Here is a 13,621-nt window from a genome sequence, read left to right on the forward strand (position 1 = left end):
GTATAGTATGTCATATTTTTTTGTCATAGTATAGTATGCCATAACTTCTTTTAACATCATAGTAAAGTATGTCATGTTTTTTGTCATAGTATAGTATGTCATATTTTTTGTCATAGTGTAGTATGCCATAACTTCTTTTAACATCATAGTATAGTATGTCATATTTTTTGTCATAGTGTAGTATGCCATAACTTCTTTTAACATCATAGTATAGTATGTCATGTTTTTGTCATAGTATAGTATGTCATTTTTTTGTCATAGTGTAGTATGCCATAACTTCTTTTAACATCATAGTATAGTATGTCATATTTTTTTGTCATAGTGTAGTATGCCATAACTTCTTTTAACATCATAGTATAGTATGTCATGTTTTTGTCATAGTATAGTATGTCATTTTTTTTGTCATAGTGTAGTATGCCATAACTTCTTTTAACATCATAGTATAGTATGTCATTTTTTTGTCATAGTGTAGTATGCCATAACTTCTTTTAACATCATAGTATAGTATGTCATATTTTTTGTCATAGTGTAGTATGCCATAACTTCTTTTAACATCATAGTATAGTATGTCATATTTTTTGTCATAGTGTAGTATGCCATAACTTCTTTTAACATCATAGTATAGTATGTCATATTTTTTGTCATAGTGTAGTATGCCATAACTTCTTTTAACATCATAGTATAGTATGTCATATTTTTTGTCATAGTGTAGTATGCCATAACTTCTTTTAACATCATAGTATAGTATGTCATATTTTTTTGTCATAGTATAGTATGCCATAACTTCTTTTAACATCATAGTATAGTATGTCATTTTTTTGTCATAGTGTAGTATGCCATAACTTCTTTTAACATCATAGTATAGTATGTCATATTTTTTGTCATACTGTAGTATGCCATAACTTCTTTTAACATCATAGTATAGTATGTCATATTTTTTGTCATAGTGTAGTATGCCATAACTTCTTTTAACATCATAGTATAGTATGTCATGTTTTTTGTCATAGTATAGTATGTCATATTTTTTTGTCATAGTGTAGTATGCCATAACTTCTTTTAACATCATAGTATAGTATGTCATATTTTTTGTCATAGTGTAGTATGCCATAACTTCTTTTAACATCATAGTATAGTATGTCATGTTTTTGTCATAGTATAGTATGTCATATTTTTTGTCATAGTGTAGTATGCCATAACTTCTTTTAACATCATAGTATAGTATGTCATGTTTTTGTCATAGTATAGTATGTCATTTTTTTTGTCATAGTGTAGTATGCCATAACTTCTTGTAACATCATAGTATAGTATGTCATATTTTTTGTCATAGTGTAGTATGCCATAACTTCTTGTAACATCATAGTATAGTATGTCATATTTTTTGTCATAGTGTAGTATGCCATAACTTCTTTTAACATCATAGTATAGTATGTCATATTTTTTGTCATGCCATGACTTCTTTTAACATCATAGTATAGTATGTCATATTTATATATATATATATATATTTTTTTTTTTGTCATAGTGTAGTATGCCATAACTTCTTTTAACATCATAGTATAGTATGTCATTTTTTTTGTCATAGTGTAGTATGCCATAACTTCTTGTAACATCATAGTATAGTATGTCATATTTTTTGTCATAGTGTAGTATGCCATAACTTCTTTTAACATCATAGTATAGTATGTCATATTTTTTGTCATGCCATGACTTCTTTTAACATCATAGTATAGTATGTCATATTTTTATATATATATATATATATATATATATTTTGTCATAGTGTAGTATGCCATAACTTCTTTTAACATCATAGTATAGTATGTCATATTTTTTGTCATAGTGTAGTATGCCATAACTTCTTTTGACATCATAGTATAGTATATCATATTTTTATATATATATATATTTTTTTGTCATAGTGTAGTATGCCATAACTTCTTTTAACATCATAGTATAGTATGTCATATTTTTTTGTCATATTTTTTGTCATGCCATAACTTCTTTTAACATCATAGTATAGTATGTCATATTTTTTGTCATAGTGTAGTATGTCATGTTTTTTGTCATAGTGTAGTATGCCATAACTTCTTTTAACATCATAGTATAGTATGTCATATTTTTTTTAATCATGGTATAGTATGTCATATTTTTTTGTCATAGTGTAGCATGCCATAACTTCTTTTAACATCATAGTATAGTATGTCATATTTTTTGTCATAGTGTAGTATGCCATAACTTCTTTTAACATCATAGTATAGTATGTCATATTTTTTGTCATAGCGTAGTATGCCATAACTTCTTTTAACATCATAGTATAGTATGTCATATTTTTTGTCATAGTGTAGTATGCCATAACTTCTTTTAACATAGTATAGTATGTCATATTTTTTTGTCATAGTATAGTATGTCATAATTGTTTTTAAGTCATAGTATAGTATGTCATAAAAATGTAAAAAAGAAAGTCATAGTATAGTATGTCATAACTTTTCAGTCATTGTATAGTTTATTGTATTTTTTAAGTCACTGTGTATTTCATAAAAAAAAGTTTAAAGTATGTCATACAAATGTTTTTGTCATAGTGTGCCATTTTTAATCATAGTATGTAAAAAAAATGTAAAAAAGATAAAGTCATAGGCCTAATATAGTGTCATCAAAATCATAGCAGAGCGTGTCAAAAAATGCTTTTAAAAGGTATTGTACAGTACTTTATAAAAATGAAATAGTCATACTGTAGCATAGTATGTCAAAAAATGTAAAATGAAAAAAAAAATACTACGTCATAAAAATATTTTTAAAAAGTCATGGTGTGGTATGTCATAAGAATGTTGTTTAAAAAGTCATCATATAGTATACATAAAAATATATAGTGTTAGCACAGTATGTCATACAACCCCAAAATGTGTAGAGCCCCTTGCCTAGTTGGTTTACATTTGACCAGTTTTTATGATCTATAAACCTAAATAATTCATACCAGTATACTTGTAACATAATCTTTTTCACTTTCCATTATAAGTAGAATTATTACAACTTAACCCAGTAGCCTTATTTAGCCTGTACTTTCATTGTGCAGTGTCTAATGACCGTCCACTATAGGGCACTGCCAATATCTTCACCAGACTCATCCTCTCTAACTTAGGATACACATTTTTTCATTCAACAGTCTAAGATGTGAGCTTTGTACTGCTGTTTAATCACCTGACTTGATACAATCATAGGATGGGATTACCTTTATCATGGTTGTCTATTACTGTAGCTCAGTCTTCACATCTTGTCAGTTTTTTTATCACTTAGAACCACACCCATTACAGCAGAAATATGTCACCTATTGTACACTGGTGATCATGTTATTTGGGCAGTGTCTGTTGATAGGGTTGAATTGAATTGAGCTAAAAAAAAAAAAAATGCACCCTAGTTTTTCAGTGTAAGCTGTGTTCATTTGACCTTAACAGAAAGAATTCAGCTGGAGCTAGTCGGCACACGTCAGATGAATTCAGTCAGGAGGGGGAGTCAACTTGTCAATACTTGACAAGCATCCTAGAACTGAAGATGGTGCATAAGCATTTTAGTTACGTCACAGGAAAAATAAAGACAAAGTAATGCAACACGTATTTCAGTTGTCATTTATGGAAGAGAAACAGTCAAAGTACAACTTGATAGAGGGCTTTATTTAAAAAGTTTATATTATAAAATGTAAAAATTCAGCTAAACCCGATCGCGTGAATTGCAAAGACTTATCCCTTAGAGCTTCCAAGGTATTGCCACTTCACATCTTTATATGACAGGAAAAACGTTTACAACATTAGAATTTTTTTCTTCTCATTAGAGATGAGTGCATTTGGCAATACTGGAAGGTCACAACCAACAAGAGTGGATTAGTTATTGCTTTGGTTTGTTTAAAATGGGGTTTATTCTGGAGAGTTGAGACATGCAGCTCGGTGATCTAGCTGACGGAAGAGGCCAAGAGGGTGGAGAGGGATATGCTGGTATGGCTCTTAATCGTCCTTGTCCTTGGCACCGTGCTTTAGGATGCGTGTGAACTCCACGTAGTTGAAGTTGCTTTTCTTGTCGATGGGGGCCTCTCTGAAGAGCTCGTCCACCTCCTCATCTGTAAACCGGTCACCCATTGTTGTGAGCAGCTCTCTGAGGTAATCTTCCTGGATGAAACCTGAGGGAGAAAACAGACAAATCAGATAAGAAGGCCAAGACAGGGCGTCGGTGCCTTAGTGGTAGAGCAGGCGCCCCATGTACAAGGTTGTTGCCGCAGTAGCCCGGGTTCGACTCCAGCCTGTGGCCTTTTGCTGCATGTCTCTCCCTCTTTCACACTTCACTATCCTATCAATTAAAGGCAGAAATATGCCCTAAAAATATCTTTAAAAAAAAAAAAAAAAAAAAGAAGGCTAAGACAGCCTGAAACAGCATCAAAATCATCTGGAAATTTTCCCTTTGCTTGCAATGACAGCATAACCCTTTATAGGGACCGTTTCTTGTTACAAAGCTAGACTAGCAAATGTATTTCTAAATAAAACTCCTTTTAAACAACGTGCTTTACTCAGAGTGCAGATTTCTACTAGGTGTGTCTGGGGGCATGTGGGTGGAGAACAAGAGGTGCAGGGGAGGCTGTGTGTCCAGCATGTGTGCATGACAGTAGGGGAGTGACTCTCAGTCAGCATACCTTCCTGCTCCCTTACAGTCAAGATGCCAGTGACGTTAAAAAAAAAAAACAACACCTGGGATTTATTCATGTCGCAACTTGCCCGATCAGCAGATGTTCTGGTTAAAAATGTGACCAAACAAAGGCCAAAATATGGCCTGCAACAGACTAGGTAGGGTTTTGGCATATAGTAACAAATGTGCATACAATATATTGGTCTGATCGGTCCAGCTAAGGAAAAACGGGAACAATGCATAATTTCATATTGTCAAGTGGACTAAGTGAAAACTAGACCTCTGCACCTCCTCTTGGCTCCATTTTCAGGCTTGTGATGAGAGTTTGCCAATTACAGATCATTTCAGAGAAAAGGAGTTCCTATTAGCTGTTGTACAATTGCACATGCACATTTATGTTCATTGATGAAAGCATGATTCAATGGATGAGAATCCTGCAGAGAAAGTTGCTATTCCATCAATACCAACAACTGCCTGCACTGCAAAACAATGCTCAAAAAGGAGGAGACTTCTCAAAAAGAGAGTCTGACAATAAACAAAACGTATTATTTCTGCAAGGCGTTACAGGAACAGTTTAGCCTTGTGCTAACAATAGCTATGTTTACAAACTCTGCCATTTATTATTCCCTTTTCCAGATTTCTGCTGCAGCTTTAAAACCACGTTCCCTTTTGAATGTGATGTCATCTTTGCATCAAAAAGCTTCACAGCTGAGAGGAATATTATCACCCATTTTACTAATGCAAACTAGGATTTATTGGAGTCTATCATAAGCAAAGCAATTACAGTCAGACTAACCTGTTCCCTCCTCATCAAAGCAAGCAAACGCATTTCTGATCACATCCTCAGGGTCTGTGCCATTGAGTTTCTCTCCAAACATGGTGAGGAACATGGTGAAGTTAATGGGTCCAGGAGCTTCCATCATCATGGCCTCCAGGTACTCATCTGTTGGATTTTTCCCTATATAAAGACAGACACATCACACTTAGTTTGAAGGGCTTCAACAACAGAAGTAGGAGTGACAATAACACCTGATTAGAGCTTAAATATGTTTGCTTGTTGAACTAGTTTTCAAACAGCAAACAGTGTAGGTGCACACCCACACGAGTTAAGTGCAGAACTACTCACAGCTTCTTATAAACAAGTTGGTTAAGTTCATCCTAAACTAAAAACTTACTCAGAGACTCCCCTACTCACCCAATGAGGCCAGCATGTCATGAAGATCCTCTTTGTCCACAAACCCATCACGGTTCTGGTCAATCATGTTGAAAGCCTCTTTGAACTCCTGGATCTGAGACTGGTCAAACATGGCGAAGACATTGGAAGTCGCGCGCTGAGGGCGCTTCTTCGTGGTCTTTCCCTTTGCTTTTTTGCTGGACATGTTGACTGTTTTTCTTACCTGTAGAAATAAAGAAATAAAAACATACACACACAGCTAGATTATAACTCTAGCGGCCAGGAGCTCAGTCCTTTAAACAAACAATCAAATGTCAGTGCAAACACGCCGCAACAGTGGGAACAGAGGAAAAAATCAAAGGTAGAGTGGATCATGCCGTTACTCAAAATAAGATGTCGTCATTTGTGCTCACCACTCGGTAGCTGGGTATTTAAATTCCCTGGCAGTGAATCCCCAGTGTGGTGTCCCTCACTGGGCTATAAATGGAAATGTTCCTCATCTTTCTAGGTTGATCAGCTCACTGCCTTCACCGAGGCCAGGAGAACTGCTGATGTGAGGACACATGCCCTAATCAGGCAATGTCTTCATCCTACATTCTTTGTGTTGACAGATAACTAATGTTTTTACTGCTGGATGTTGATGGAAAATGGTACCTGGGCTGTGTAAAGCTAGGTCTTGTATTGAAACATGTAAATATGGTGATGTAACTACATATTATCTATGAGACTGATAATTATAATAGCTCCATAAAGGTTCAGTCATACAAGTTTAAACGTTTTGAATAAGGGCTGCAACATCTATCAATTGAAATGTCTATTGTTTTTATTCTTAATCGTTTGGTGTATAGAGGGCCCGTCACAAATTCCCAATGTGACACATTCAAATTGCTTTTTTGTTCCACCAGTAACCAAAAGGAAAAAGCTAAATATACAATTTACAATGGAAAGAAAAGCCACAAATTCTCACACCTGAGATGCTAACAACAAATAATTGTTTTGCTTAAAAACAGACTTGATGTCACTCTTCTGAGTTATAAGTACTCAAAATGCAAATGTCTTCCAAAGCACCAATTATCAAGTATAAAACAAAAGTCAAAATATTGTCAGAAGACTTCAACAACATAAATAGCTCACGTTGTAGTGACGTTTGGTTTCTTTTGCGTTGCGCACTTTGCAAACTGAACGAACCAACAGTTGACTTCAAATAAAACCATCTTATCCTCATGTTAATTTGTTCTAGGACCTGATCTAATCACAACTCATAGCGCAATCATAAGTACGTAACGTTACTGAACCGTTTGCGGCCTAGCTTGAGCCACATACTCAGTGCATACAGCTGTGAACGTTAAAGTTAGCAGTCTACAAACACCGAGCCGGTGCGGGAGGTACCCAGGGTTTTCAATTTATAAAGCTAACAATTAACTTCGCACGTCTAAAATACCCATTTATTAGCAACAAATTTGGTTGTAGCTATCGAGGCATTAGCCGCGCAGCTAACATTTGGCTGTTTTCGATGCAGCCAGCGGAAGAAGCAAAACGGCACGATAGCATGTTATTTAAACATAGCGTACACCTTAAATTTTATCAAGAGTCGTGTGGTATCCTGTTAGCGAAGCATTTAAAAAAAGTAGCTAACGTGATATACAGACACATTACATCAAAACGCAGTCTTACCTGACAACAACCCGAGACTTGTCAGCTAGCCCGATGCTGCTCTTTTTCTCAACCACCGCCCTTCACTTCCTGATATGATGAGAACATTAGGAACAAACCAACTGAGGAAAATAGGGGGGATTATTAAGTACTGAAGTATTATTATCTAATGAAAAACAATTTATACGTTGTTTCGGTCTGAATAATACAATTAATTTATAACTCACTAAAATGTATTCGAAACAGTTCCTAATATTACATTATTCGAGGTAATAAAATATATTATGTACTTTCACACCCCCCCCGCGGAGTGAATGTAACTTCCACAAACACTCCCCTGTCTGCGTTGACATTCCTGGATATGCCCTTTTAAGGAGAGAAAGACTTCATCGTCCTTTGTGCATGGGAAGTTTAAATCATCCCTGTGGGAAAAACAGTGGGCGTTACTATCAATAAGGCTAACACATCAGGAAATTGATATATAGCATCATGCTATATTTTTTGTTATTTTATATAATACGCAGTCAGATAATGCAAATAATGGATCATTATTCCCCACTGAGTTAATACTGTTTGTAAGGGACAATACTAGTCAAGTTTATTGCTTTTACTCTATTCTGGTCATTTTGATGAGCCATATACCTTCATGTACATCTCAGCTAAGTGTTTTCTGTGCTCTTGTAGCATATGGCAATGTTCTTAGCCTGTTTATGGTGTTTGTGTTGTATTTATTGCTATAAAAATGTTCATATGTTGCCTACTCAGCCAGGTTTCCCTTAGTTAAAACTATTTTTACCGCAATGGGATTTAAACTGGATTACACAAGGTAAAAGAAAACAAAAATAAAAGGAAGTTCACACACAAAAGCCAAAACAACAAAGGAAAAAATGTTGATAGGGTATGGATAATAATAGATAGTGACTGCCCAGTGTGTGTCAGACAACAGTTGGTACCCCCTGGTCATTGCTGTAAAGGGAGGCTTAGAGCTGCACGGCTTCAAAAGCAAGATTCAGATCTGTTGAGTCACAGGTTAAAACAAGTCACCACTGTCTTTTTTGTACAGTTACCATATCACTTTCAAAGGTGATAACAAAATGGTTGACCATGTGCCATGAGTCAATCATGAGCTATATGTTGCAACCAAACAAGCCACCAGTCTAGAGCTGTATGTCCTACAGAAATCATGACTAGTGTTGATTACGGTAACCATGGTTGAATGATTGAAAAATCGTTTTAAAGGAACAGCGTGTGAGATTTAGGGGGATTTAGCGGCATCTAGTGGTGAGGACAGCAGATTGCAACCAGCTGAAACTACTCCTGGTTAAGGGTAGACTCACAAGTCAGTCTTTAGACGCTTTGTTTAACTAAAGACTGATGACTTTCTCCCTGATTTTGTGTTTAGATGGGCGGATACAATTTCAGAGTTTAAAAAAACTCCCTACGTTGCAGAACCAATAGTAAATCTGCAGGGTGGTCCTTCAGTGGCTCGCTGAACTCTTGTGCTCGTAAACATAATCCGACTAGAAACACGTGTAGCGGTACAAAATGGCTCAAGTCATTTCCACAATCCTGTGGACTGAGCACAAGTTTGATAAAACGGAGTTAAATCTCTCGGCATCCATTTTCAAGCTCTTTGTGTGTTTGTTTCCTTGCAGACGAGAAAAGGGGGAGCACACATTTCCAGGAGGGTGTGTCCCTTTCAAAAATGCAAGAGGCGTTGCTTTGTTGCCAGCCGTTTTCGCTGGTGTGTTAAACACACTTTAGAAAGGAGTATCCCCAGACAATCAGAAGCCGGAGATCTCTGACTGTCTGGTGGCGAGACTAGGTTAAGGGTCATTTATGCTCAACATCTGATATATAAAGACAGACGGAGCCTTCTGTCCATAATCGCTTAAGGTGCTCACAGACTCGGGCGTACTATAAGCGGAGCGGACTCGCGAGGAATGTCCACAGTCATTCGGGCTTCCATAGTCCAGTGCACTTCCGCGTTGTTGTTTCCTGTAAAAGTGTCAGTGAAACACTACATTACCCACAATTCTTGCGCATTGTTTACACTCTGTCATGGCATCCTTGCCAGTGTACAGGCGATCTCTTTCCAAGAGTTGTTGCTCTGTTGAAAGTCCTTGTATCCTCTCCGTGACGTGTCGTACAGGTGTGGGTACTTTCGCACCTTGTCTGCCAGTCTCTCCTCAAAGCTCGCTCCATCATCAGACGCTCTGCTCTGTTCCACCACGCGATGGCAGCAAATACGAAATGCAGATCGGTGTCACATTTATTGGAGGTCGATGTGAATATACATGATGAGCAGTCTTTTGTGTGACACTGGTGCACAGAGCGGAGTCCGCGCGGTCGTAAAATTTGAGCTTTGCGCGCACAGAGCTTGCGGACGTCCGCTTTTAGTCCGGGCGGACCTCCGCGGAGTCCGCTCCGTGTACGTTCCGCCGGAGTATGTTCGGGCCTTTATAGACGAAAGGGAGCCGTACCACTGGAGATTGTGGGGGCACTGTAGTGTATTTCAACCTAGGCACAACCATAGGAGACGACAAACTAATTTAAAAAATGGCAGAAAATAATGAAACAGTAGTATAGTGCATAGAATTCTCCCTCCACATGCCATGACGTATTTAATGGCCTCAGACATCTGCATCTGCCTCGCTGCCTCCTTTTAAAGGTAGGCTACAATATTATGACCTCCTCCACCATTACCTCATCTGTTGCTGTGTGAACCTTTTGACTCCACCCTCTGGCCATCTATTGGCTGTATTTATGCTATCATAAAGGATGCATGGAAGTGTGAGGACAGTGATGTTGACAATGTTTGAAACAGACATCTCCAGTTCCATAGGTAAAGGGTGTATAGGGTGTAGTCCCTTAGCCCTTCAGTGTTCATTGTTCAGGAGATTTTTACTGGGAGCCGAATTATCCGAAGAGGTCTCTTCCTCTCCAAAACAAATGGACCAGGTGATTAAAACCAGTAAAAACACCAAATGAAGCAGTTTCCCATTGAAAATAATCAGTGTTTTTCTGACACTTTTATCACACAGGGGCTGCTAACTACGGTGGTCAATGTGAAAATGTGAATGGCCCAATTTAGAGACAGTGCTGTCTGTTCTGGGCTACTGAAGAAACATGGACATGGACCAGGAACCAGTCCCTTGGAAGATATAAATGACTCATTCTAAGGTATTGAAAACACAACAGTTCTTATTTTTGGGTATTAATACATCAAGAAAACATCCATTATATTCCATTTCTGCCAATATATCACCCTACATCCTACACACTAAACTATTAAATAGCGGTAACAAGGTTTCAGATCTCACTGTAGGTTGTCTGGTCTTTCAAATGTGCAGGCACAAACTAAACACCCTGTACTACTATGTTGTATTAAGCTGATTTAAATCAAAGTTTCCCAAACAGCACACCAGGATTAGTAAAGGTCTATCAAATGGAACAGCTTGCATATTCAGGTCTATTCATATCTGGGGTCTCACTAATTTGATATCAAACTGGAAACCTATTCATGGAAGCTCTGCTGGGTTAAAGTTACACCAAATGAAGTTGACACAAATATTATGTTCTCACTCTAAACCACTAGAGGGTGCCAGCTTCATATAAAACCTTACCTTTGCTCAGTGATATTGATATCTCAGTTTCTTGAGGTCATTAATAGTTTGTTTCAGCATGTTACCCAATCCAGCGTGAGAGCTTATTTAATTTGTCCATGTCCAGAACTGTTATCTTAAACGTTCAAGTAGCTTCAGTGTGTGGGAGCCATACTAGGCAGAACACAAAAATACCCCTAAAAGATCCCATGAGACATACATAGAGTTGGAATTTCCTGGACAGCTGAATCCAGTGATATAGTGCTAACATGTGATTCATTACAGCAGGATCCACTTGGAGAATCAAACAAGTGGGGAATGCACAACATATTAGAAACACCTTTTAATGTAATGCTGTCAAATACAACTTCACCTCTATCTCTTCTATGACCTCAGAGTGACCAAATAGTTAAATCAGCACCTTTCTTAAGTGTCAACAAAACTGAATTGCATTCGATTACACAGATTTACTCACTGTAATAAACCATTTTAGATCTAAGGTGATAAAATTCACTGCTGACAACGCTCAAACACTATCGCTAAAACAGATTTATGTGACACATGATACTCTTTAAATGCCATAGGGTACAATGGGATGAAGTCATTAGGTGACTGTGTTATCATCTCGTTCCTGTGAAGATATACACTTGAGTTTTTCTATTAAACTGGAGAGTTTCAAGGAAAAGACTTTCCTACATGAGCTGTGAGTGACAGTTGTTTAGTAATGGGGTTTATAGTCAGATTAGGTTAAAGCCCATGGATGTGTGTGATATCTGCAGAGAGGCTATTCTTTGATGCTCAGTCATAGGCCATTCTCTAATCCTGGGGGGTGCTGCCTTCCTTTAGGTGTCCGACAAGATAGGCTACTAATACTTAGACTTTATGATATAAATATAGCCTATATAATTTACTGTCATGTGTAGGCTATATTATTGTTGCACAGTATACTGTAACACGCTCAGTGTCACTTTCACTTGCCTTGGAGGGGTATATTTCCACAGGCTAACTTCTCGGGAAGGAAAAATGGGTCTAGAAACCCTTTATTTACTCATGCTCAACCTCCAAAATGATAGTTTGTACTTTTATTACTCACCTTGGATTTGTGTAGAAACTCAAATAATGGAGAAAACTAGTGTGTATGGTCAAGTTTGTGTTTGAACTCTGCTCCAGGATTCCTTTGAAATCTCACCTCCCATCTCATTCATTGGCCAGAAAGTGACAGGCATGGCTTGCACTGGCTTGTTAATTGTGTGTGCACAAGACTGTTTCTGCTGAAGTGTTAAATAGTAAGGTTTAAGGTTTAAGTTACTTGGGAAGTACTGAGCATACGAGTGGATAAATGAGACTTGGATTATGCTGCACCGGTTGTGAGAGATTGTAAACTGATGTTTTGATGTAGTTTTGCTGTGGCTCCCTTTAACTCCAATTTATCCGGAATTTTCTGTTTTTTGGATTCTTCGTTCACCATGGAGATAGATATGTGAGAAAAAATATGTTTTCTTCACAGATTCATCATGACACAGGGTGAGTAACTGATATACAAATAGCCATTTTGTGTCTGATGTATTCCTTTAATGCTCAATTGACCCTTTGCCAAGTCCCGGGCCCAGACGCAGACTGGCCAATTATAACGTAGCATCGGGCTGGCTCAGACCAGGGTCCGACAACAACACAACTGTGCTCCATTGACTCTAATGCAATCGTTTCAGATTTCCTTCATTTTCAGGCTGGTTTTGTGGATTTGGAGCTAAATGCTGTGCCTGGGGCACGTCGTGTATTAATGATACTCGTTACCTGGAGAGGTTGGAAAAAGATATACATTGAGTGTAGGGTTAGCTAGCTACTGAAGATATAGCCTACTGAATGTATACACATGCTGCTTTTGCTTTTTAATGATTATAACAGTGAAAAAAAGACCAACCCTGCTGTACAGGAACCAGTGAAGGGAAGCAGGGAAACTTTGCTGATATTCAACCAGCTGTGTGTCATCATAGTGTGTGCAGAAGAACAGTGTTTGACTATCCCCTGAGCTCTCTCCCCGTCTGGCGGTGGGGGTTTGCATGCTTAAACCAAACACTGTTCATCTGCACACACTGCGATGCCACACAGCTGGTTCAATATCAGCAAAGTTTCCCTTTATATTCATTGTCTTGTGTGGCGATCAGCAGTGATGTGGTGGTTGACTTTTACACTGTGATCTGTAGCCTATAGTTGGGCTTCAGCTTCTAACTATCTTTGTCTTTTTAACCTGTTGTTGCTGCTGAGTCAGTTTGACATCCTGGATATATCCTTCAAACACAGACCGTAGACCCCTCTGTCTGCTTCTCTCTAGAATCATTGTTTCATTTCAAATATCAATTCCACTGTGATTTCTTTATGCTAAATATGAAGCTACAGTCAGCAATCTGTTAGCTTAGCTTAGCTTAGCCTAAAGACTAGAAACAGGGGAACAGCCAGCCTAACTCTGCCCAAAGGTGAACTGAATGAAAATGAATTATAAGATGTGAACTTAACATAAGTAGTG

The 13,621-nt window shown here is 37.6% G+C and overlaps 1 protein-coding gene across 1 annotated transcript; it reads right to left on the bottom strand.

Moving 5' to 3' along the window:
* Window positions 1-3,606: 3,606 nt before the first annotated feature.
* myl12.1 (myosin, light chain 12, genome duplicate 1) lies at window positions 3,607-7,615 on the bottom strand. The gene is made up of 4 exons (XM_049565022.1): window positions 7,514-7,615; window positions 5,861-6,062; window positions 5,462-5,623; window positions 3,607-4,165 (listed from the first exon to the last, which is right to left on the bottom strand). Exons 2-4 carry the CDS (start codon window positions 6,042-6,044, stop codon window positions 3,993-3,995), a joined length of 519 nt encoding a protein of 172 aa, XP_049420979.1. The 5' UTR covers window positions 6,045-6,062; window positions 7,514-7,615; the 3' UTR covers window positions 3,607-3,992.
* Window positions 7,616-13,621: the final 6,006 nt, after the last annotated feature.

Source organism: Epinephelus fuscoguttatus, linkage group LG21 (assembly GCF_011397635.1).
Source record: "Epinephelus fuscoguttatus linkage group LG21, E.fuscoguttatus.final_Chr_v1".
NCBI classification, from domain to species: Eukaryota; Metazoa; Chordata; class Actinopteri; order Perciformes; family Serranidae; genus Epinephelus; species Epinephelus fuscoguttatus.

Coding starts and splice junctions, on each gene's coding strand:
- myl12.1 (XM_049565022.1), bottom strand. CDS start 6,044: ATGTCCAGCAAAAAAGCAAAGGGAAAGACCACGAAGAAGCGCCCTCAG. Junction 5,624..5,860: donor TGACATGCTGGCCTCATTGG/GTGAGTAGGGGA, acceptor GTCTTTATATAG/GGAAAAATCCAACAGATGAG. Junction 4,166..5,461: donor CTTTGATGAGGAGGGAACAG/GTTAGTCTGACT, acceptor TTTCTCCCTCAG/GTTTCATCCAGGAAGATTAC.